The 27390-nt window shown below is 41.0% G+C and overlaps 1 protein-coding gene across 6 annotated transcripts in view; it reads right to left on the bottom strand.

Moving 5' to 3' along the window:
• The window catches only part of BNC2 (basonuclin zinc finger protein 2), a 490816-nt gene that overhangs the window by 134511 nt on the left and 328915 nt on the right, over positions 1-27390 (bottom strand). For all 6 annotated transcript variants that reach the window (XM_088837882.1, XM_088837885.1, XM_088837883.1 and 3 more), the window contains one exon: positions 8159-8394. In XM_088837882.1, coding sequence (XP_088694008.1) covers positions 8159-8394 — 236 coding nt within the window. The remainder of the gene's footprint in view (positions 1-8158; positions 8395-27390) is intronic.

The following is a 27390-nucleotide window of genomic DNA, read 5'->3' as shown; positions in this document are numbered from 1 at the left end:
GAATAAAATCATTACTCAAAAAGAGCTCACATATATAGTCACACACAATGCAGTAATGGTTAATATCAATAAGAGTGCTGTGGTCTACTTATTGCACTAAGGACTTTATACATATCATTTCATCAACCGTTACAGAGGAAGACACTAAGATACAAATATGTTAAATAATCTGTCTCAGGTAATAGAGCCATCAGGAGCTAAACCAAGATTCATACCCATGTCTGTTTCACTCCAAAGTCTAAATTCTTTGTCACGATCCTCTCCTGTCTCTTACTTGTAATCACATCTGTACCCTGTACATATATACATGCAAGTTTGTGTGTATGTATATGCACAGGTATGTACTATTTATCTACAGTTGAACAGTATCTACTTTTTCACCTCACTGGTGGGGAAGACACCCTGTTCTAAGAGTCATGGTGGGACACAAAATATTCAGGATTTAAATCTGCTTTATACACACAGCTCTAAAATGGTCTGGCAACAGTCTAGAGCAGCCTATGTCACCATCCTTTTCATCATCATGTTAACAGTTAACATTCATGGACACTTAGCAAGCAGCATGACTAAATGCTTTATGTGTATCATCTAGATTTATCCTCAAAATAACCCATGGGGCAGTGAGCATGCCTGCTTTACAGGCGAGGGGGCCCAGTCTGAGGCTCTATTTTCACACATCTAGTAAGAACTGGATCCAAAACTCAAACTCACACATTTGCCTTAACTACACTCATCTTCTGCCCAAAGTTTTCCTGGCCTAACTGTTTAAACAGCAGGCAGAACATGGGCTGTTGTACCAACATGAGAGGGGCACTGACCTGTGGGCATTCTGCAGGGGCAGAGGCACCAGTGGGGGCGACTGTTCGGTGGGACAAGTGTCCAAGCTCCCCCCAGTCACATGGCCCTAATCAGACGTAAGCTCTTATTAGTGACATGTGGAGCGAAGTGACCCACCTTCAGGCCTGGTCCATGAAAACCTTCCCCACCGCCCCTCCACCAACACTCTCTAGGGGCTGCCATCAGGAAGAGGCAGCTGTAGTCCCAGAGAGAGGCAGAGACATAAAATGGCAGAAGCCCTAAAAACAAAAAAAAAAATGAAAGTGTTAAGTCAGTCGTGTCTAATTCTGTGACCCCATGGACTATAGCCCACCTGGCTCCTCTGTCCATGGAATTCTCTAGGGTTGCCATTCACTTCTCCAGGGGATCTTCCAGACCCAGAGATTGAACCCCCACCTCCTGTACTTCAGGCAGATTCTTTACCATCCGAGCCACCAGACAGGCTCTAAGTTAGCCCTCAAATCACCCCAGGAAGGAAAGAACTCACCACACAGGACACTGACTGAGAAGGAGAAAGAAATTCCTACTGTGTTAGCCCACTAGGATTTTACAGTTTTTTTACTATAAGAACTGGCATTTATCCTAGAGATATTAACTAATGGCTAAAATGTACTTCCTATCTTTTACTAAGCATCTGATGTGTACAGAGAAATATGTTGAGCCTGGAATGGACACTGTCCTGCTGTAACTATAGAGACCCAACTCTATGTACAGATGTAAATGAAAGTACCAACTGGAACTAGAGTTTACAACATGATTTTATCCACATTATTTCGTCATTTCACCATCCAAAAAGCAAGAGAGGTATAAAGGGTTATCTCAACTTAGAGATGAAGAAATCACGGCTAAGAATGGCACATTTTCCATGTCCACATAAATAATCGGTGGCAGGCCTGAGACTCTGGCCTGATCTTCTTACCCAGCACCCACCTCCTCCTTTACCATCCAACCTGATATCCTTTTACGGACCAGGAAAGAGCTACTTCATCTCTGCTCCACTCTTGGCAAATCATATAGTTGAAATCTTACTAACTAGGTATAAAACCTTCAGTTTTTTTCACTCAATTACAAAAGGCATGTATCCCTGGAAAGGTTAGTCAAAGATGAGCATTGACAATGAAGCATTATTAAGCATTAGATCTAGAAGAAAAATTTGGGTCATGGAAATCAGAAAACAAAGGGAAGCTGATACAGGTGGAATATCAGGAAATAGGCAAGAAAAGGAACCCAAAACAAGAACCAATTTCACCTAATTTTGCTACTGAATATTTCTCCAGCCTTCTATGTTCCACAAACCACACCACTTCGATCTACAAGACAGTCACATATCATATCACAGCTTGATAGTCTTACTGCTCACAGAGTCAGAGACCCACACTAGAATCAGATTTCAAAATTTCCTCCGTCCAGTATTTAGCAAGCACTAGTACGTGCCAGGCTGGGAGGCAGGTTACAGTGATGAACAAGAGGTAAGTGGTTCTTAATTCCCTGGAAGTTTTGCTAATTAACAGTTTCTGTGATCAAGGAAAAGTCACTTGACCTCTTCAAGCTTCAACAACTACAAAAGTTAATTCACTGGCAATTCCTACAAGAGGGTGGTATGACAGAGAGGATTCAAAGAGCAAATGTATGTGAACGTGCTCCACAAAGGGCTGTTTAAATCCAAGTGTTGGCTTAATATTGATGTTGCCTTCCACAAGGATACCACAAAACACTCAGTCTACACAGACCACTAGCTAGGTGGTGTTGGGGGGTGGAGCTTCTGTTTTTCTTTTTCCTGCCCTCAGTGGCCCAGCTGCTGTTACAGCCTTTGGTCCCCAGGACACCGAAAGAAAGATGAAGGGCCATTGGACCAAGTGAAGTCATTGGATATGCCACGGGTTCCACAGTGAAACAAGTTACGTCAAGTGAAGCAGAATTTTTTACCCGTCCATTTAACAAGTACATACTGAGTACCCTGGCTTCATGGCGTTTCTGAGTGAGGAAGACAGGAAAAAACATTTTAACAGTTGACTTATTTTAAATTGTACTGGAGCTTGAGGGATACAGAATTCTGAGACAACCATGTGAGAAAAGACCTACATGGGTTAAGCTGGACTGAATAAGGTCTCTGTGAAAAAGTGGGACTCTAGTGGACAGCTAATGAGTAAAAGAGTCCAGGCAGAAGAAACCACACATGCAGGCACCCCAAGATGAAGAAGAACTGAGTGTGTTCAGGAGTGGAAGATTTCTGATGAGCTTCAAAGAAAGAGGCTATGAAGTAAGCAAGGTTAGTGAAAGTTACTTATCTAACCTCGCAAATCACTTGCTCTAGAACTTCTCAGAGCCTTTATTATGCTAACGTTATCACAAGGCCTGGAATCAAGGTTGCCAGGAGAAATATCAGTAACCTCAGATATGAAGATGACACCACTCTTACGGCAGAAAGCAAAGAAAAGAGTTTCTTGATGAAAGTGATAGAGGAGAGTGAAAAAGTTGGCTTAAAACTCAACATTCAGAGAACTAAGATCATGGCATCTGGTCCCATCTCTTCATGGCAAATAGATGGGGAAACAGAGGAAAGAGTGACAGACTTTATTTTTTTGGGCTCCAAACCACTGCAGATGGTGACTGCAGCCATGAAATTAAAAATTGCTTGCTCCTTCGAAGAAAAGTTACGACCAACCTAGACATCATATTAAAAAGCAGAGACATTACTTTGCCAACGAAGGTCCATCTAGTCACAGCTATGGTTTTTCCTGTAGTCACGTACGGATGTGAGAGTTGGACTATAAAGAAAGCTGAGTGCCGAAGAATTGATGCTTTTTAAAAAAATTTTTTAAATTTATTTATTTTAATTGAAGGCTAAAGAACTGATGCTTTTGAACCGTGGTGTTGGAGAAGACACTTCAAGGAGATCCAACCAGTTCATCCTAAAGGAAATCAGTCCTGAATATTCATTGTGAAGGACTGAGTTGAAGCTGAAACTCCAACATTTTGGCCACCTTATGCGAAGAGCCGACTCATTTGAAAAGACCCTGATGCTGGGAAAGATTGAAGGCGGGAGAAGAAGGAGACCACACAGGATGAGATGGCTGGATGGCATCACCGACTCAATGGACATGAGTTTGAGTAAACTCCAGGAGTTGGTGATGGAAAGGGAGGTCTGGCGTGCTGAAGTCCATGGGGTTGCAAAGAGTCGGACACGACTGAGTGACTAAACTGAACTGAACTATCATAAGGCTCCAAGGAAAGGTTCTAGAGTGGAGGTCCTCCCAGTGTTTAAGTTGGACCTCCAAGATCAATGGGTCCAGATATTTGAGGAAATATTCTCCTAGAGGGTTGATTGTTCTATTAGTTCTGATTGTTTCAAGACACAGGTGATTTGAAATAGGCATCACTGCTCGTTCTCTCACCAGGCTGCTGACACCTCAGCTAATTATTTGGAGTGTCTGATATGGCTCCCTGAATCCTGGCAGGACTCATTTTGCAAAGGAGGAGATTTCCACACATGGGCAGGCGTATGAGCCCAGGCAAGTCAGTTACATGTTCAAACTGCCAAAGAGACTGTGTGAACACTTTTAAATTTTTTGATGATTTTTAAATGATTAAATTCAACAGTGATAATCACCCATATTCTCACTTCCTGGGTCATAGTCAGGGAAAATGGGGAAAGAATAGAATACTGCTTTTAGCCCTTGTCAACAGATCTACCATGAGAGATCTACCATAGACTTGAAATAAGAATGACTCTTCAGCAGCAGAAAAAAAAATACCTCATGTTGCTTTTTTAGGATCAGATTGCCTATTTCTTCCTTTTTCTGTTGTGTGGGAAAATGCCTAAAATTTGCTTCACTTTTCTGGCAGTTTATGAATGAACACTTTAATTGGTACACCGGAGAATACTGGGTTCTTCACCTTTAAGATACTACCTGGATTCTTAACTGACTGTAATCCACGTCATGCTCTGCAGTTTACAGCCTGCTGGTTAGCCTATGAATCACACAGAAGATCATAGAAGTAAAAAGCAATTTTACAGAAACAGTACAGGATTCTTAAAAAAATTGCCAGTCTTTTAAATAAATCTGTGGCACCACTATCATCTCCCTTTCTCTTTTAATAACCTCTTCAAACACGCCTGCAAAGGACAGTTTCCAACAGCCAGCCCCTCCTTCCCCCACATCCAAGAATTCAAAATCAGATCAGATACTGCTATAGATACTTTTTACCCATTCAAAAGTATTTCTGAAACCAGAAGTGGCTGTGTTTATACATGAGGGATGTAGGTTTGGACCCAGAGAGAGTTAAATTAATATCCTGGCTTTACCAGTTCAACTTACAGTACATCTTCATTTGCCCAGTAACACAATCTATAGCCAACTGCTAACCAAGTCAATATGTGGTAAGACTAACAGCCACCCTAACTTGCCTTGATAATTATTCTCCTTTAACTGACATAATATTCAATATACTGTTGTTGAGAGCAATAATGCTAAAATTGATGCCTTGAGGGCTACAAGACAATTGAGTTTTAGCCAGATAAAATGACTTGTACACTAATAGTGCATTATAGGTTTCCACAACCTTTGGATGCACATTTTACAGTCTACCTGCTCAAATATGTTACATATAATTATATTCAAAGTCTTCTGAGCATACCTTATCATTACTATATATAATTTAAAAAATACTGGCCAATAATCAAACAACATGGCTTGAGAGAAAAAAGGTTTATTTCTTAATAGCCTACCTATTTTTTTTTAATGAAATGATCATTGTCTCACTACATAAGTAATAGTGTTATGTGCTTCAACTTCTTGCTTTTTTTCTTAAACTGAGAATTGTTTTCATAAGAAACAAGTAGATGATAAACGCTGAATAACAAAAAGCATCATTTAAATAAAATTCATATTACATCAATCCTACCAATAAAACAAGACAGAAACTAAACATAATGTTCCTCTAATGTAAGAATCATCTATAATTTTCTCAAAATGTCAATTTTAGACTCTGAGAAAAAGTGTATTAAATTTGAGACTTTGTCAAAATTGCCATGAAATTAATGCAAATTACCTATAATTTAAGAATCACAATAATTGAAAGTGTTTCTTCTATGTAGTACTTCACCCCCAAATTAGAGACTATAAATATTAGTTAATGGCTTTGTTGAATTTTCCTCTGAAATTTCATTTCTCCTGTACTTCGTATTTTTAAATCTGAGGCCTTCATACAGAACAAAATGTGGAGTATGTTTTCTATGCCTGCCCTAGAGTTATGTTGAAATACTGAGAAAAAATTAACACCTAAGTTGTAATTTCAAGTAAAACACAGAACAGGCACTGTTAAAGGCAGAACAATAGGATTACACCCCAGAACAACTAGCAGACTTGGTATCTATGGCCATCAAAATGCCACAGGACGCTGGGTTGTCACGATGGCGAATCATCACAGTCATGCATGTATCTACGTGCTTCCATAAAGAGGCCACGTGTGTGGTCCAGGTAACCCAGGCAAAACCAGACACGTAGAACAAAAGTAAAGCACTGGTGACAGAACTAAGCACCACAGTGGAGGCAGCAAAATGGGATCAGGTTGGGGAATACTACTCTAATTTTTTAATAAAGCAAAGAGTGCTTAGCCAAGCTGACAGTTCCATTCAAAATGCTGCAAGAGGTTTGTTCCTTCCTGTAGGGTAAAATCCATCCCAAACGAACATTAACAATCCTATGTGGAAACCACTAGAGAAAGACATGACACTGTGTGCATCCCTAGGCTGGCAGGAGCAAGGACTGTGAAACTGATTCCATGCTTTGTTCTTTCTGGCCTCTTTCTCCTGGACCCTGGGTACCCTCAGGCCCCCCTGACCACCCAGGACTTAACTCTCCACTCACCCCAGTGAAATGTACCCATCCCGAGGCAAATGAGATAATGCTTGTGAAAGTCTTCTATAAACTGAAAACGTAATATATAATTATTCCTATTATCAGCATAATCTCATCTTCTGAGGGCCAAATTCCCTGTGCCTTCCAAGTTGACATCTCACTACAAAATGATTCTACGCTAACTAAGCCATCATTGGAGCAGACAGGTGATCCTACCTTCTCCTACCTTTCCTCTTTCTTTACTTCCACACAGTCCCCCCGATCTGCTCACTTGCCCTGGCTAACACCTGGTGGTACCACACAGGAGAACAACAGGAATGTGTGTGTGTTCATGCCAGGTTAAAGCAAGGACGAAATTCTACCCCCCTCAATGCTCACTCATTACACACCAAGCTGGCAGCCTTACACACACCACAGGCTGGTTTGGAGAATCAACAAGGCTGGCAGAGCCAAAACCATGTTTTTTTTTTGAAGGGGTCAGTTCTCCTGGTATTATTCCCCATGAGAAATTTCAAAACATTGCTTCAGATTCTACCTTCTCCAACTGCGATCTCCTTTGGCAAGAGGGAGTATCTCTTCATCGTCCAGTGTGGTCTTTATGGATCCTGGGGTCTCCCAACATGCCGCTTTCAACATTTACCCTTCAAGGGTCGTAGGAAGACAGATGGCCATAAAAACATTTCAGAGGCAAAGTACACAATGCAAAACGACTTAGGAGATACGGCAAAAAAATAAAAAGAAAAAAGAAAAGGCGAGGAGCCTAGGGGTATGGGGAGTGGAGGCTGTCGGCCTTCAGAAAAGTCCCTTACCAGACCTGAGATGCCCTTGACACAAAGAAGGGGCTCAAGCTGGAAGAACAGCTGCTGTGAAGGCCAAGTCTATAACCAGGTCTGCAGGTTTTGGAATGCGAGGGTTTACTGGTTACAAAAGCAGGGAGTTTACTACAGAGGTTACACTGATCAGAGGTTTCCTCTGATTTGGAAGAAGAAGCAATAAATGGTTAGGGTGCAGAGACCACCAAGGAAGTACCAAACCTACCAGGTTAAGTGTGAGAACAAATTCTGCTAAACCCAGATGAAGAGCAGTCTCAGACTGCTGCATACCCATCACCCACTTCTGAGCCCTCCCTTTCAGAGGAGGCTTCCAGAAGACTCAGGGAAGCTGGGCAGCCCATGTTGTAGGGAGAGGGAGCTGAATTCAGAAGAATGCAAACAGAGCAACCCTAAGCAACACGCCACCATCTCCCTTCTAACGTTCACCACGGAGCCTGGGCACCGGCTGGCTGGCACACAGTTCCTGCTTTTCAATCCCCTGCCCAGCCCACCGGAAGGACCACATTAACCAGAATGGGGCATGCATGCCTGGCCCTGCGGGGGGTGGGAGGGCAGGATTGGCCCAGGGCTCCTACCCCAGCCCTCCTGCAGCTGGCCCCAAGACACCACTCTGGCGCCTCCCCCTACCTGAAGGATGTACCCCCGGACGTAGTCGCGCAGCGTCCAGCCCAGGCCATGCAGGATGTGGAGCACCTCCTCTTGCTTCAGGACGCTGAAGAGACGGTCCAGTAGGATCTTGAGCCGCACGGGCACCGCCTGCGTGCCGTAAAGCATCAGACTGCTGATGTCGAACACCACGTTGGACTGCACGATCTCCACCTGGGTGGGGTGGTACAGGTGCTGTGTGCTGAGCTTATCCAAGGCTGTGGTGGTCCCGCCGGAGGTCCAGGGGCAGCAGAGAGAAAAAGGAGAGGGCGGAGACAAAAGAAAGGAGAAGCCAGTTACTGGAAGTTATGGGGGGCTGCGTCTCCATTTCTATACCTGGATGATAACCGAAACAGGATGGTGTAATGTACACAGTGCTCGTCCCACCTCCTCCCGACTTGTTTATGTTTTTTTATTCCATGTGTTTATAAATTCCAGAAAACAGCAGACACAAAACACACTGGGTTTGCAGGAAGAGAGCCACCGCGGATGCTTCTAAATGACTGTGGCTGGAACTAAAAACCCAATTAATTTGCTAATTGAACTACGGCTCAACCCAAGTCACCATGGTGTCCCCCGTCCCTGCACCAAAAGGAGGGACACATACACAACTGCCAACTCAGGCCCCAACTGCACATTCAACCAGCGTCACTTTTCTGAGTAAGAGTCACCCCTTAAGATACCTGGATGGCTTGAGGAGGAAGGGGAGGGTGTTCTTTGGACTTACAGGGGTAAGAGGTTAATCCAGAGGGAATAAGGAAAGCTGACCTCTGGGGGGCAGATGGGGGCTGGTCATTTACCTTCAGCTGATAGCTGAGAGGAATTATTTCAAGACTCAGTTCTCCAAAATTCCCCTCTTGCTGTCTACCCATTAGTTTAGTGTTCTCTAAGCTATTCAGAAGAAATAAACAAACAAAACAGGAAATTCAAGTCATAAATAGGTACTTTATTAACAGCTGTGATAAAGGGCTTAGTATGAGATGAAAACAGAAAAAAAAAAATGACTAAAATCAAAGTATGAGAATTCCTGTCTATTTCAGCTGCATCATCTCAGCACAGAAAACTGAGGATGACCATTCTCAGAGTACATATGTTCAGTTTGAACTAATATTTCAATAGTTAGGCTTTTTTCTCCTCAAATTTGAGAAATCACATTTCTGCCCTAGCTCTGAAAGCCAGATAAGGGTATTCATTCTCATCCCCATCCTTATCTGAGCTACTGAGAACCCTACTGCAGATAAATGACATTTTTACTCAGTTTCTCTAGAGTGACCCATTAAGACACAGCATTGTCCCATCCACAGGGCTCAAAGAGATGCTGCAAAGATGACTGTGATAATGAATGAGAGGTCCTTTGAACCGAAGAGAAGACAAAAGCACGGGATCAGCTGCCAGAATTATACAGATATGACCTTCCACAGATTTAAAGAGAGAAACACGCAAGCCTGAAAGATGCTCACCTAAATGGGCATTAGACAACAACCGCCAGGCTCAAATCTACCTAATTCTACTTGCAAGCACCCAAGGTTTCTGCGAGTTCTAACCACTGTGTGGTTGAATGCCTCAAGCATTCTTCCCAATAACCTTCCCTCTGAGCAGGGCAGACTACCATAGGTGCACACACTGAGCAGCTCCTCTTTTAATACACCGGTATCTCTGCATATTAATATGAGTATTTAAAAGTGCACGCACACACACACAATTTTTCGTGTTTCAAATGTATTTTTTCCGGGCTCCTCCTCCACTCTCGTTTCCTCCTGACTTGTGGTCACTGGAGAGTTCATGTACTCTTGATAAATTGCCTTCTTACATCCACAGTGTAAAGGCCCTTATCATTTACCCGCTGGCTTCATTCAACACATTTACTCCCAGGAATACTTTGTCAAAGAGTTAGGGTTTCCTCATACTTCATTTCTTGCAGCTGATTTGTCTGATCTTTCCTATTCTAGTGGTTAAGTCAACTTTGAATAAATAGCTTTAAAAATTAATTTAACGTTTTGGAAAGATAAGGGATTCACAAGCCTAGGGACTGAAGTCTTCTCTCACTCCACAGGGCATTTAGACAGCAGGAAAGAGGCATTATCATCCCTGTTCTTCTTCAAGTACAGCTTAACTACTCATCTTCTGAGCAGTGGCTGCTCTGCTTACAGAATCCAGCATCCAGCTTGGGTGGAATCTGCTCCTCCTCCCTTCCCCTTTATCAAACTCCTCGTATCAGACTCTTCTTCACAAAATACACTGCTGTGACCACAACAAATATGAAATCCAGGAGGGCTGGGTAGAGGGGGGCATAAAGTGAAACCAAACCTGATTTCTGTCCATGTGACTGGCACCTTGTTATCTACACATTGAGTATATGGAGGGGTGTATACCAATGTCTTCTAGGGCCAGGTGTAAAGTTTCACCCCTCTCTCTTCCCATTCTTTAAAAAGGGCTGGCAGTTTTAGAGGATGAAGAGGACTAAACTGTTGAGAGTATAAAGAGAGGTTGCTCAAAGAATTGAAAAAGCACAGGTAGAACAGATAAGGCAGAAGTATATGAAATTAAAAGTTGCTTACTCCTTGGAAGGAAAGTTATGACCAACCTAGATAGCATATTAAAAAGCAGAGACATTACTTTGCCAACCAAGGTCCGTCTAGTCAAGGCTATGGTTTTTCCAGTGGTCATGTATGGATGTGAGAGTTGGACTGTGAAGAAAGCTGATCGCCAAAGAATTGATGCTTTTGAACTGTGGTGCTGGAGAAGACTCTTGAGAGTCCCTTGGACTGCAAGGAGATCCAACCAGTCCATCCTAAAAGAGATCAATCCTGGGTGTTCATTGGAAGGACTGATACTAAAGCTGAAAGTCCAATACTTTGGCCACCTCATGCAAAGAGTTGACTCATTGGAAAAGACTCTGATGCTGGGAGGGATTGGGGGCGGGAGGAGAAGGGGACGACAGAGAATGAGATGGCTGGATGGTATCACTGACTCAATGGACGTGAGTTTGAGTGAACTCCGGGAGTTGGTGATGGACAGGGAGGCCTGGCGTGCTGTGATTCATAGGGTCGCAAAGAGTCGGACGCGACTGAGCGACTGAATTTAACTGAATATCCCTAGATACGCTTATGAGACCATCAGAGAGTAAGAGTATTCAAAGGACATTACTGGGGACTTCCCTGGTGGTTCAGTGGTTAAGTATCTGTCTTCCAATACAGGGGGTGTGGATTTCATCCGTGATCTTAGGAAGCTAAGATCCTGCATGCCATAGGGCAAATAAACCCATGCCCTGCAACTACTGAGCCCGTGTACTGCAACTAAGACCATGCAGTCAGAAATAACTGAACAAATATTTTTTAAGAAAATAAAAGGACATTACTGATTGTTTAGCACGCCACATGTCCAGAAGTAGGAATTCTGTTGTAAGCCACGTAACTAGACAGTAGAGGTCAACAAGTTTTTGTATAAAGGGCTAGACTGTAAATATTTTAGGTTTATGGGCCTAGCTTCCAGTTTCACAACTACTCACCTCTGCTATTATAGAGAGAAAAGCAAACTTAAACTAATGGGCATGTCTGTGTTCCAATATAATTTTATTTACACAAATAAGTGCCTGGCTTACATTTTGGGTTCTGAAATGAAAAATAAAAGGGTGGGCCAAACAGTTTAAAAAGTCAATATTTGATAAGGAAAAAGCTCCTAGTGTGTGATTTAAGCAGCAATTATCAAGGAGATGAGCCATAGAGGAAGGCTGGAAAAATTAAACTGCCCAGCTTGCTGATGTCAACTGCAAATTTCAGCATAAACATATCATCAAAGATTATGCTCAGATGGCTTCAATGAAATCAAAACTTTCTGCTTTATAACTGTTGGGTGGTACTGAGTCCCCAAGTGGTCAACAGCTTTAGGGGGATGTCTCCTTGGTCACGAAAGTGTTCAGTAATGATTTTTAAAATTGTGATAGTAAACTGAGAACTGGACTCTGCCTAAGGTTATGCTCTTCCTATGTTTGATTGTGGGGGAATCAAGGCTGGAACTCAAGCAGGTTAGAAATTTGAGCCAATAGGAATGAAGGAATAGCAGGGCAAGAACTTGTTCAGCAGGATGGAATGGGAAAAGATGGTCTCCTACCTTTATGAGCTATGGGCCAATCTTCTGTTAAGACTGTCCAATACCAGTTGTTTTGCCAAAATTCCTTTTTCAAATGAAATCTTTACCAGGAATTGGACATAAAAATATATGAAAGTGAATTTACTCTTGGTAAAGCTTGAGTGGACATGAATTTGACAACTTCCCACTATGAGTTACTATCTCTTCCCCTCCTGTTTAAGCATCTCAGTGGGATTCCTAGAGTTCTCAGAAGCACAGTTTGAAAAGCACTTTTCTATACAATGAGATGGTATCAATTGTTCCTCCGGCTGTGCTTCCCCTTCATTCTGGGTACAGAAACCACATTTCCCTTCAGGGAGCCCTTCTTCTCGTACACTCATTACTATTTATTTCATAGAATGGAATAGTCCTGAAGCCAGGCCTGGAAAACCAGTACCTCCCAGTTCCTTGGCCACAAAAACCAGTTTAAGAAAGGACAAGTGACCTAAATCTGAAAAGCGATAGTGAATCCAGGGTTTCAGTTAGAACTGTGGGGACTTCTCCCTCCTTGAAATCAGTAGTTGTCAAATATGCTTGGGAATGAGAGTCATGGGAAGGACAGGTGGGCTACAGAATGGCTGGAGAAAGACTAAGCACTGACAATGCTGTTTGAAGATACAGCTGCAGAAGACAGTTATTTTAGTTACACGAGCCAACAAGATCTCTTTCCCTTTCTTTTTCTAGGATTCTGTAATTTGTATCTAAGAGCCTTAACTAAGACAACTACCTTTTGGGGGTATTCTTTCAGCTAGATAACATGTATTTCAAAGACGCTGTCAGCAGTTCAACTAAAGGTATGTTAGTTCCAGGCCAAATGCAATTCACAGTATCTCCAGTGACTGGATGAGGGTATCCCTAACAATTTTATATCTCACACAAATTTGCCAAGGGTGATGGACACCATCAGCAACATTAATAAATAAAAATAATGGTTGTATGGGGGGTGAGTAAAGGAAATGACCATTTAAGTACTAACGAAATGTCAGGCAGGCATTCTAAGGTTACAATGATCTTGTTTAATCCTTTAAAAAGATTATGAACACAAAACATTACTATTACAGCCTACAAGTTCTGTGAGGGTCAGTAACTGGCCTAAGGTCACTTAGTTATTTCTCCCAAGAAATTCTGTTGCTACTGCATGTTCAGATAAACAGTCAATAAGCAACTCTAGTAACGTGCAAGTCTTCATCATGCTGGAAGTCCCTAACTGCCAGCAGTCTGGGCTTCCTGCCCATCACTCTGCTGAAGCAAGCATTTCAAAGGTCACCAACACCTGCCTTCCTACAAAATCCGATCGCTTTCCCCTTCATTATTCTCCATGATCTCGCCATAGCAGCTGACCTTATTGATCACCACTCCTCCTAACGCGCTCTTCTTCATTCATGCATACACGCATTTACTCACTGGCACTTAACAGCTCATCCCCGAGGCAGGTGCTGCATGCAGATGCTCTCATCGTCTATGCTATAACAGAGATGTGATGAAGTACTGACGGACACAGAAGAAAGGGCGACTCTGCAGGGGAGGGAAAGTCTTATAAGACACTGGCAAGCAAGAAAGGAGGGTGGCAGTCCAGGTAGATGGAACTAAGGTAGGGATTCTCAAACACTGTGTGTCTCAGAATCAGCTGAAAGGGCTTGTTAAAACATAGATCAGATCACTGGGCCACCCTCCCCCGGAGTTTCTGATTCACTGGGTCAGGGGTGGGGGCCAAGAAACAGGATTTCTAACAAGCCTCCACAGGACACTGATCCTGCTGGCCAGGGACCATACATTGAGAACCACAGCACTAATGAAAGGTGTGTAAGAGAACCGAATATCCAATGGATATGACAAACCTGCGGCCAACAGGTGGAAGATGGGTACAGAAAAGTCAGATAAGCAGTCTGAAAGAAACCTGAACACTGCAAGTCAAAACCTCTGGAAAAGTTATAATTTTATTTCTGGTTAATAGGATATAGAAAATACTAAATATTTCATAAGATTAAAATGACATAACTTTAGATGTTAACACTCCAATGAGAGTCCAGAGGTTTATTTAAAGGAACAGTTGTCAGCTGGGGCAACTTGGCTCACAGCCACAACCCCTAAAGAGGAGGGTTGAAAGGGAGATGGTCAAGGTTCATTTGAAAATCTACTGGGACTTCCCTGGTGGCTCAGGGGTTGAGAATTGGCCGTGCATTGCAGGGCATGTGAGTTCCATCCCTATTGGGGGAACTAAGATCCCACAGGCCATGGGGCAACTAAGCCTGACGCCGTTTAACTACTGAGCCCAAGTGCTCTGCATCCCACATGCCACAACTAGAGAGGCCTGTGCACTGCAACTGTAGCTCCTGCACGCCACAATAAAGATCCTGTGTGCCCCAACCATGACTGGATACAGTCAAATAAACAATATTTTTTTAAAAAGAAAAATTACCACAGGTGATGCTGACATACACCCCTAACACATAACATCACTGAAAACCACAAAGATGAGTCAAAGGGCAAGATGACCAAGAGCTAAGTGAACAGGCTAGGAAATGTTTGCAACGCTCTACTGTGAGATACCTTGACTCGTGTGTGTGTATGTTTGTGTGTGTGTTAGTCGCTGAATTGTGTCTGACTCTGCGAACTCATGGACTGTAGCCCGCTAAGCTCTTCTATCCATGGAATTCTCCAGGCAAGACTACTGGAGTGGATAGCCATTCCTTTCTCCAGGATCTTCCCAAACCAGGGATCAAACTCAGGTCTTTCCTGAACTGCAGGCAGATTCTTTACCAGCTGAGCCACCAGGGAAGCCCCTGGACTTCAAATGATGATCTGCATAAACCTGGGGTATGCATGGGCCTTTCTGAGATATGCAGACACATGGACTCAGCTTCCAGATCCTGAAATCGCATATCTATTCTTTCCCAAAATGAGTCCCCCTGAGAACAGACCTGCCTGTCCACGCAGACTGTTGTTTAGTCTCTCAGTCATGTCTGACTCATTGCAATGCCACGGACTGTAGCCCACCAGGCTCCTCAGTCCATGAGATTTCCCAGACAAGATTACTGGAGTGGGTTGCCATTTCCTTCTCCAGGGGATCTTCCCAACCCAGGGATCAAACCCACGTCACCTGTATTGGCAGGTGGATTCATTACTACTGAACCACCAGGGAAGCCCATCCATGCAGATTATCCACCCCCAATCCTCCTTTGAAAACTATACCCTTTCTTCTTGACCAAATAAACGCACACTCTGCCTTGACTTAGTCGGTGCACTGGCCTAGGGTGTAAAGCTCTCCTGGGTGCCAAAATAATGGCCAATTTGAACTGCTTTGTGAAGCCTTGTTTAATGATTAATAAAAGCACCAAGAACCTAGGCAAGGGCCCTCTTTCCCTGATTATGCAAGTAAAGGGTAACTAGAACCTGATATTTGGGTCTATGCTGAAATATTCAGAATTCAGACATTATGTAAAATGGGGCAACAGTCATGCAGTCACCTCTTGAATTCTTATATATGATAATGTATCACTTTTTAGAAAGTATCCTATTAGAGCAAAGCAAAAATGTCCAATGCTGAAAATGGCTTTTCCCTCCATTCTTTTCAATTATTCCGGATACTCACCCCCAGGAGGTGTCACCACCTGGGAAGTAAAGCCCCCAAGCACACGTGATGCCCACTCTTTTAAATTCAGTTTGAATATTTTCTCAGACCTATGAAATGTGTTAGATACACTGAATAAAACCTGTGGATATGAATTTTACATGATGTCTTTCAGAAACAATGTTTATTATTTAATAAGATAATTGCTACCCATTTAATCAAGTACTATCAAAATATTTATTTTGGTTATGATTAAGCATCATTTGCATCTTATAAAGTTTTGAATATCTACATCCTCTTAATAGAGATAAAATTACAATAAACTATGATCTAAATGCCAAAGCACTTCATTTTTAGCAATATATAACTCCTTTCATTAAATATATTATAAATTTGACCATGTTTTTATAAAATATGAGTCTTATCTATCTTGTTCCTAAAGTCCAACACCAGACAGTGATACACAGATGAAACCAACTGCATTATCAAAGTAATATTTTGAATTTTAACATATTCCTCACTTCATAAAAAAAGTTATACTTTATAGCACATAATTAATAATTAAGTAATGAGAAATAGCATTACTATTGTATACTTAGTAAGTTAACTTTATTAGCTACACATTTTATTCTGGACTGTTTTAGCAAACTATCCTATGACATTCAGCCCATAATTTATTGATTCTTATTAATATTTCTCAAAATGTATATTAATACATTCATTTGAATTAAAATGTGAGTTCATTTTTTTTTAACTTAATGATAATTAAGTCTGATTTGGCAGTCTGATTTGACCATGAGCACTGGTGGAAATTTTCATCAATTATGATAGCTAAATCTGCAGTAATAAAAGTATCTCCTTTTAAAAAAAAAGATATATTGCAGAAGTCATTTGAATAACATAGTATTTTTATTTTCTCAATCTTTTTGGTGTATACAATAATAAATGATATGCCTCTAAATGAAATATTCATGGCTAAATTTATAAACAGGCATTCATCATGTCTTGTTAGTGCAGAAATTGAGAAAGCAAATGACTAACAACATCTGAGTAATAAGGTGGATGAGTTGCATTTCTTCCCTCTTAACAAAACTAACTGATCACTCTGTAATTGTCGGCACATTATCTGAAATGATTCCTAAGAACTGAATGACAATGTGATAGTTTCCATTCACACCTATTCATGTGAACAGGTGTCCAAGCACTCAGATCTGCAAAAATGGGGAAGGAACTGAGAGTGTACATTTTCTCTTTCTTACAATAAGATCTATTCACTTACTGACACGTGAACTAATTGGGGAAGAAAACAATTCATTGCCCTATCCATTTTATTGACAGATGTATTTCTGACAAAAATTCACTTTACATTTAATAAGTTAGGAAAATTTGTAATATTTATATTGCTTTGATCTTATTCCTCTTCATGATCAAAAGGAAACAACACAATTTCCACTTATATTACCCTATTTTCTTAATTTTCCCTGAGGTATGAATGATAAAAGACTTTCCAATGAACATATGATTTCATTTTTGGTAATGTTATTTGGAGACGGTGAACTGGAAACAAGAGTTAAGGACAAAAAATAATGACTTGGAGCAATGACTTAAAGTTCCCAATGTTTAAAGAGAGCTCACTGTCCTCCAGACTCAGAACAGAGTTTCTAAAGCCAGACACCAAGGGTTCAAATGCTAGCTGTGCCACCAACTTGCTTATGACCTTGGCAAGTTACTTAATATATGAAAATATTAGGATGGCTTTTTCTTTTCAAAATTCTTTTGGGGGCAAGCAAGCCAATAGCGTGAAGACCGCTGTCACAGTACAAAGAGAAAGAAAAGGAGAACAAAGAATCGAGGCCAAGCTAACAAGTATGGGGAAGAAAACAGATGCTTGGACTGAAGATGAATCAGAGTTACAGGATGACTGAGGCTTCTGAGTCTGGAGGATTTGGACGGGAAATCAACTAAGATGCCTGGGACCCGTCAGGATTCCAGAGGCACCACCTCTCCAGCTGTCCACCTGTGATCGTCTGCCTCTAGCAATCCAACTACCTCTGCACTACACAGGCCATCCCTAACCTGTAAGTGAGTTCTACCCAAGCTCTGTGCCCTAAACTCCAAACATATCCTTGACACCTTTACTGTGAAAGGGAAGCCTAAGAAACTCTGCCAAAATGCTTAAAAATCAAACCTTTCCTGTTGTATTTTTTTTTTTAATGAAGATGTCATAGATGCTCAATGAAAAAATCTCAATTCAAGAAAAACAAGCAGAAGACAACATACACAATCCCACCAACCACAGGCACTATTTGCCTACACATTGATGTAGCTGCATCTATTTTCTTCAATCCATAATTCTATATTGTTGGTGTTCAGTCTTTCAGTTGCGTCTGACTCTTTGCAACCCCATGGACTGCAGCACACCAGGCTTCCCTGTCCTTCACCATCTCCTGTAGTTTGCTCCAACTCATGTCCATCTACTAGGTGATGCCATCCAACCATCTCCTCCCACCTTCAATCTTTCCCAGCATCAGGGTCTTTTCCAACGAGTCAGTTATTTGTATCGGGTAGCCAAAGTATTGGTGTTTCAACTTCAGCATCACTCCTTCCAATGAATGTTCAGGACTGATTTCTTTAGGATTAACTGGTTTGATTTCCTTGCAGTCCAAGGGACTCTCAAGAGCCTTCTCTAACACCATAGTTCAAAATCCTTTGGCACTCAGCCTTCTTTATGGTCCAACTATGTAATTCTATATAGTTGAGGTTATGCTAGAGTTAAAAATTTCTATTTTGCTGTTGCTTTTCCATTGAACTTGACATATCATGAACATTCAAAATGAGTGACTGTGAATGTTTCCACTGCAGCTCCCCTGGATCTATCCCTCATCTCTGGACTAACTTCTACCACTGTAGTACAGACTTTTAGACTCTCCTACGTCCACTAGTGAAAGTGACTCCTGGCTGGTCTGGTGTGGTGTGGCATGCCTCTGTTCTCTCTGGCCTAACACAGAAAGAACAGTCAGTTTTCAAGTCAGGCTTCTCAAAAGAGATGTTTTGCTCTTTATACTCGTCTGAAAACAGTGGGGGAAGGTAATTATAGCAGTTTAAGAAGTGAGGTGGGGCTGCTAGTTGGGCAGGCACTGACTGAAGTTGCATAATTTATACCCTTTCCTACCACTTCAAGTATTATTTGGGGGCATCCAATGGATTTCTAGGTAAAATCAGTATGAGATCTAGTGATATTAAAGAAAACAAGCTTAATATCAAGGTGCAGAGACTGGATCGTAATGAACAGACATTATGAATCATAGTACAGATCACTAAGTTTGTGATCCATGTGCTAGATTTAGGGTCTCCTAGCTACGGAGAAGGCAATGGCAAGCCACTCCAGTACTCTTGCCTAGAAAATCCCATGGATGGAGAAGCCTGGTAGGCTGCAGTCCGTGAGGTCGCTAAGGGTCGGACACGGCTGAGCGACTTCACTTTCACTTTTCACTTTCACACATTGGAGAAGGAAATGGCAACCCACTCCAGTGTTCTTGCCTGGAGAATCCCAGGGACGGGGGAGCCTGGTGGGCTGCCGTCTATGGGGTTTCACAGAGTCGGACACGACTGAAGTGATGCACCAGCAGCAGCAGCTACAGGAGAAGATACAGTAGAGCCAGTCCTCCTCCATATCGATGGGAACTGATCCATGGACTCAATCAACCATGGATGGAAAATATCCACATACAAAATATTCCATAAATTTCCAAAAAGCAAAATCTGAATTTTCCATACTCTAAGACTACTTACACAGCATTTACATTACACTTACAAGGATTTACATAGCTTTTACACTGCATTAAGTATTACAAGATGATGAAAATATATGGCAGATTTGGGAGGATGTGCATAGGTTATATACAAATGCTACAGCATTTTATATAAGGGACTTGAGCATCTGTGGATTTTGATATCTGTACAGGTCCTGGAACCAAATCCCTTTGGATACCAAGGACAAGTGTATAGACTTTGAAAGGGGGTCAAAGAACAGCCAACACAATAATATTATAAGAGCATCTACAAAGAAAAGACTACTTTTCTTTTGTAAAAGGTCTAGAGGAAAAGAGAAAAAGCAAACAGGTAAATTAACCTCTTTTTAGTATACAGAATTTTATTGGGAAAAAAAATAGGGTTTAACCGCACAATATGGATGTGTGTGTGCGCTAGGTTGTTTCAGTTGCGTCCGACTCCTTGCGACCTTAAGGACCACAGCCTGCCAGGCTCCTTTGTCCATGGGGTTCAAAAGGCATTCTAGTTAAAAAAGGGGGAAACTCATACTATAAGAGCTTCTTAAACTGTGAATTATGTTACTGAGGAAACATAATTTACCTGGATTTCTTGAAAATGCCTGAAACAGAAGTTTAAACTGGTAATTTTTTGGCTATAAGACAAAGGAAAAATTAAGGCTTGGATATAATTTCAATAAACACTTTGACAGAATCTATAGCTTTTCAAAGGAAAGTGGTGGCTAAGCTACAAGACACATAAGTCAGTATGAAGAAAACTCATTTCTGACAAGAACAGAATCACCATAAGGACAACAGCCGGCATATTTGTGGTTCATTAATGTAAGTATGTAATTTAAATGTAAAATAAGTGTAAAATGTAATGCAAAATATGTAATAAATGTGAAGTAATATATACTTTTAACTACACTGCTAACTTAAAGAACAAAGTAATACCCTTTATAAAATTCAGTTTTCAAATGTCTAAAATAGTACTGGTAGTGTGTGAGGGGTGGTTATAAAAGAACTTGCATCTATCAAATGAAATGTGAATAACTATTTTTTTTATTTCAATTTTTAATAACAGGAATTACTCCCCAAACCTTCAAATAAATTAAAATAAATGTAAACCTGTAATTCTACAGACTTCACTTCCAATATTTTCTGTGAAGGTCATAGAAATAAGAACATATTCAGATACTTTTTTTCCCTTAATGTTGGAGTATAAAAGTGCTTTTCACTGATCCTAGAAAATTGGCTCTCAGTGACAGTTTATAGTTCTTAGTTTTCCACAACTTTTTTAAAACATAACTTTCTATAAAAGCCAAATTCAAGTGACTTAGGTGGTTTCCACAGGAATATGCTCGAACACTTCAGGCCCTGATGTCCAGTAGACTCCATCAAATAGCTGTTCGGGCACGGTGGTGTGAAGCTTATAGCCATTCAATAAAATGAAAAAACGAGCCAAATGGAATGATTTTTCAAAGCCACCTACTTCGCAGAGTAGGACAATTAAAAATTTGTATGAAAACAGTCTAAAAGAAAGCCTTCTATTTCACTAATTTCCAGTCCTGTCCTGGATATTTTTTAATTTTCAAATACTAATTTGAAGCAATTTTACAAGTGAAAAAAAATTAAAGAAGCCTTATTCTTTGATTTGGGAGAAATCCAAGTGAGCCCTAAATTGCAAAGCTGATTGTTTTGAGAACTCCAGTCTCTTGCCCCAACTCCCATTAGGATCCAAATTATAATAGCATCAAGTGGTCAGCTTTTAGGAGCTCTGGGTCCTAGAATACTATTTTAATCTCTAAGAGGTTAACATTTCAATGTGTCTTTAAAGGGCTGTTTTATGGAATTCTTTCCACAATTACTTTAAGAGTCAAATAAAAACAGCTGTTAGCAACAGAATTTTATTAGGGCAATTTCTGGGGTCAGATTTTTTAAGTTTTGATTACTTATAATCAGAATATTGTTCCCTCTCCTGCTTCAAGTACCCAGACCATAACCTCTGAATTTATGAGGGTGGGTGGCTCTTCACTGTTGCTAATATGACCAATAATTTCCAATTATACCACACTTTATAATATGCACACTATACCCAATATAATGATATGTCATTTCAACGTAGCTAGCCCATGAACTTCTACAGGTTTAATGGGATTTTGCCTATTTAGAATTTCATCATAAAGGGGCCCTTTGGAATCATTAGAACATCAATCCTTTCCCATTATAAGACTCAGCTTTCTTACTAGGCAAGAGCATCAGAGTGCAAGGCAAAGGCTTAGCCTACCATAGGTTGTAAGCCAGTTCCTGGTAATAGCTGTCACCCTGGAGGAGAACAGTAATAAATGGCAATGATGACATATTAAAACCTTTTCAGTGAATCAGTGATCGATGAGGAAGGTGGGCCACAACTGTTACTAAGAGAAAAACTCCTTATGACTTGAAGTAATATTTAGATCTGCACATTTTACCCACTACTTTGGGGGGAAAGAAGTGTGCAATTGGGAGCAAATTAAGTACAAAATAACTCATGTTCCCTTTAAGTCATAACTTTCTAACTGGAACTGTCAAGGTTGAATTAATTAGGATATTTAATATCAAAGAGAGAGAAGGCATGCTTTTAGAATTTTTTTTTAAGGAACAAAAAAAAAGGAATGATATGGAGCTGAAAGAGTTGATCCCTAAGTCTGGTGATAAAAACTGTCAGTCCTTATATGTGAAAGGCTTATTTTTTTTTACTTGAACAAATAGTGTGTCAGTGTTTTTAAGTCAAAAGAAGAAAAAAAGAAAAAGACACCTCTACTGAGCCACCATAAACCCTGATTACATTACTATACCCATACCCTGTATGTCTTATGTGAAGAGTCCTTGATTTTTATTTTCTCTTAATACATGAGGGATAAGTTGATGAATACTCTTATGGTCCATTAGGAAAGTGAGCCTACACTGTAGGGAGGAAAGGGGGACAGAAGGAGTTCCAATGAGCCCTAACTGTCCTACGGATTTTAATTGCTCCCTATCTAACATGCAGCTTTGGGTATATATGGGTATGCGCACACACACACATGCATGCTCACAATTAGTCCAGGGTAGAATTTGAGCTCCACTTGAGACTATATAGGTAATATTTCAAACTGATTGGCATTTCCCCCCCTGTGGCCTTATGAATAATACAGTCCTCACAACAGACTTTGGAAATCATTAAAGTCTGACTGAGGCACACGTAGAAGCAGACTGTCAACACTTGCTCTCTCGGCTAGGAGACCAAACAGATCCTTGGTTGTGCTTCTCTTCCTTCTTCCTTTTCCTTCCAAGGCCCACTTTTGGGGGTATGTCTCTCCTCATCTGCATCTCCATGAGTAGGTGGTTAAGCGGAAAAAGGAATTGCAATCTGCAAGCTTCACAGTAAGTCTAGGAAGACATCAAATAACCGAATCTACCTGCTGTGACCAGGTTTGGGGATTATTATTATTATTGCTGTTGTTGTTCTATCCAGTCTCTAGTTACCAAGGAGAGCTGAGAGCTGACTACACAAAACCCTGCTTTACATAATTCACAGATCAATGAATTAAAACCACACCGACTACAAAACATACCCCCTTTAAAAGTAACTACTGAAATAAGAATATTTTGTTTGCTGAATATCCTTCTATTCAATTTATTAAGGTTAAAGACTTAATTTTCCTGAAGTAGCATAGATCTGTATCAGAAACTTCATTATGGAAATATTGCAAATGCAAGTCATATTTATTTTTGATAGAATATGTGCTTTAAACTCTACCACAGCAGTGAAGAAGTATTTCAAAACCTAGAGAGAACAGTGATACAAAAGCCAGCACTTGGTAGAAAACATCTAAAAGAAAGAAATGATTATATTCAGTCTTTTTTTTTAAATGAACGTCACCTTTGTGTCACAAGTATTTTTCCTTCCCTCTCCCAGTAAGTCAGTCTGAAACCTCACTCTAAATCTATAATCAATCTCTCTTTCCCCCACTGTAATCCCTTGAAACTCTGGGCTATCACACACACTTTTGACACTGACGTGTGTTTTCTTCTGGATTGCTGGATTTGCTTAATGCATATATCAAGTATCAAACTGCTTTGCATCAGTGACTGGCGGGATAAAAGACCTCTCTATAAAGATTTGCTCATAAAATAGGGCTAAGAAGGCTGTCTTAGGAAAAGGCTAAACTAACCAATTTTTAAATGCATGAGCAGAAAATGTTAAGGACTAAAGCAATGCTTGCCGATTTTTTTGCTAATATCATCGATGTACAGCTGAGCAGAGGAAGGCCTTAAAAGTTCCCATCCCATTTGCTATCAGTTGGCTCTTGGACACCTGAGTTATCAACAAGGCAAAATAGCATTCAGAGTTTAAGCCACTTGCAAAGTGAAACTATTTTCTACCATCACAAATATTTCATGGAGACCAACTTTTGAGAAAAAGAAGACTCCTGAAGTGACATGAACAAAGAAACGGGGAGATACTGGTTAGGCCGGTGAATCCTGGTTACCAGTTTCATAATTATGACTCTAATGTCTAATTAGAAGACAAGGTTTATTCATCAGGATCAACAGGCACATTTTTTTTTTAAAGATCCAAAATTTCAAGTGTAGCCATTGTTCCCGTAGATATTTTACTGTATTTAAAAACCAGTAATAGAAAACACTTGCCAAGTTCGTTTAGTCTCTGACTGAGGCACACATATGTGATCTCCTAATTTACAGCTTGCACGTACAGATGTTCACACTTAGTAAAAGGGCTTCTTAATAGCTTTTTTTAATTAAAAGTGTGTTGATAATAGGTGTTTTAAACATATCCAAACAACAAAGCTGAACTGACAAATGCCTGTCTTCATGTCTCACATCGAGGCAAGATTTTATGAGAGAAACGACTATGATTCAGTCACATGTCTACATGATAAATGTTAACCCCCCCGCCAAACGTCCAAATGAAATCTTTCATTAATTTTTTTTCTCTATGATCAGTTTCCAAGTCGAAAATGTTAGATTGCTACTAGGTTTATGTAGCCGAAAGCAGAACCACACAGCCGTTGCTGGCTGCCTGCAGTTTTTTTCCCCTTGCAAAACTTTGAACCCCATCCAGCTTTGACACACTGCCTCTTCAGTTAATAACTATCAAGTTTCCCCTTGTCTCCTGTCTACTTTTCTTTGAGGCAATTGCGCACTCAGCACCCCGAGATAATAACACACATCTATAAGATAAAAGCAATGGCATTAATGTAATTGTCTGCCTCTCTCTCTTTAGCCTAATCTTTTTTTCCTTCAGTTTTGACTGCCTATGTGACACCTGTTTTTGTCTCCTCTGATCCCACGACAGGTTTTCCGCTGACAAGGTTTTTGCCTGACAGAGATTCTGCAGACAAGAACATAATAAAATATGAAGAACTGCTTGTCAGAGTTTCTGCCAATGCTCATATGAAATAAAGGAAAAAAATGACTCTTTTTTTTTTTTAATATAAGGGGCCCTGTGATGGTCGCTTTTGGCCTGTCAGGAAAAAGACCTCCCTGGCCCGATTCTCCAAGCCAAACAGGTGTTTTCTTTTATGTGAGAGGTTGATTTGTTTTTTAATTTTTACTGATAGTGGAAAACATGAACAGTCAAAAGCGGGGGAGGGGAGAATTTCTTACCCTCAGATTTTTCCAGGCAAAGGAGTATTGAAGAGCTACTAAATAAAATGTGAAAAATATTTAGCTCAAGACAGATCTTCTGAATAAAACAAAAATGCCAATATCTGTTAATGATCAAACAAATTTAATTTCTCTAAAATCTACTTCTTTGTTGGGTAGGCAACTGAAACCTTCCGCCTGCCTTTCACTTGTTTTGTTGCTTGAAGACGCACAGAGGAACAAAGATGAAAAGAGTAAGGACTGATAAAGAAGCACAAAAACAGAACTAAAGGCAGGGTGGGGTGGTTTGCAAGCTGTGCTTGAGGCTGCTGGGAAAGAAACTGGCACTCACAAATCAGAGACTTTTAGGTACATGCAGGAGATTCCCATAATCCTTCGTGCCATGTGCTACCTCACTCCCTCATGTGGTGGACGCTACGGTAGGTATCAGCGCACAGAGATGAAGAAGTGTTTTTCCTGAGGTCCCAAGCTAGTGGAGGGGTTGGTATTATAGAAACTACCGATCTGCTCTCAGTGAAATATACTGATACTACACAGAACTGATGCCTTCAAACTGTGGTGCTAGAGAAGACTCCTGAGAGTCTCCTGGACAGCAAGGAGATCAATCCAGTCAATCTGAAGGGAAATCAACCCTGAATACTCATTGGAAGGACTGATGCAGAAGCTGAAGCTACAGTATTTTGGTCATCTGATGTGGACAGCCGGCTCACTGGAAAAGTCCCTGATGCTGAGAAAGACTGAGGGCAGAAGAGTGCATAAGAGGATAAGATGGCTGGATGGCATCTCTGATGCAAAGGCCATGAACTTGAGCAGACTTCGGGAGATGATGAGAGACAGGGAGGCCTGGCATGCTGCAGTCCATGGGGTCACAAAGAGCCGCACGTGACTGGGCGACTGAACAACAACAACATTACAGAAGCAAAGACTTAACTGCTTCTGGGGGCGAGGAGGTCAGCTTCCCTGATGACCAGGGAAGAGGAAAGAGCAGCCATCAACAGCACAGCACGTGTGAAAGCACAAAGGACTGAGAGAAGGAAGGACAGGAGCTGGGATAGGGGACGTTAGGATTCTCACTCTGATCTTAACTCCTCTACCAGCAAGCCAGGTTAACCAAACACATGACCTCACACTGAGATCCACAACAGCCATGCCTAACAGAAACAATTCAAGTCACATATATAATTTTAAGTCTCTCTCAGTGCTCAGTTGCTTCAGTCGTGTCTGACTCTTGGCAACCTTATGGACTGTAGCCCGCCAGGCGCCTCTGTCCATGGGATTCCCCAAGCAAGAATACTGGAATGGGTTGCCATTTCCTTCTCCAGAGGATCTTTCTGAACCAGGGATCAAACCCACGTCTTGTACGTCTCCTACACTGGCAGGTGAGTTCTTTATCACTAGTGCCACCTGGGAAGCTAATCTCATTTAAAAAGCAAAAAATGAACAATGAAACTAAGTTTTCAAAAATATTTTCTATTTAGCCCAAGGCATAAAATATTTCACCAATATGTAGACCACTTACTTAACTTATATGCAGAGTGTGTCATGCAAAATGCTGGGCTGGATGAAGCACAAGCTGGAATCAAGATTGCTGGGAGAAATATCAGATATGCAGATGACACCACCCTTATGGCAGAAACTGAAGAGGAACTAAAGAGCCTCTTGATGAAGGTGAAAGATGAGAGTGAAAAAGCTGGCTTAAAACTCAATATTCAAAAACCAAGAAGATCATGGCGTCTGCTCCCATCACTTCATGGCAAATAAATGGAGAAATAATGGAAACAGTGACAGACTTTATTTTCTTGGTCTCCAAAATCACTGCAGATGGTGACTGCAGCCATGAAATTAAAAGATGCTTGCTCCTTGGAAGAAAAGCTATGACAAACCTGGAGAGCATAATAAAAAGCAGAGACATTACTTTGTCAACAAAAGTCCATATAGTCAAAGCTGTGATTTTTCCAGTAGTCATGTATGGATGTCAGAGTTGGACCATAAAGAAGGATGAGTGCCAAAGAGTTGATGCTTTTGAAATGTGGTGTTGGAGAAGACTCTTGGGAGTCCCTTGGACTGCAAGGAGATCAAATCAGTCAATTCTA

The sequence above is a fragment of the Moschus berezovskii genome, chromosome 7, assembly GCF_049115385.1.
Source record: "Moschus berezovskii isolate FMDL1 chromosome 7, NW_MosBer_1.0, whole genome shotgun sequence".
Classification (NCBI taxonomy): Eukaryota; Metazoa; Chordata; class Mammalia; order Artiodactyla; family Moschidae; genus Moschus; species Moschus berezovskii.
Note: the sequence above shows the minus strand (reverse complement) of the source record. Positions and strands in the feature narration are given on the sequence as shown.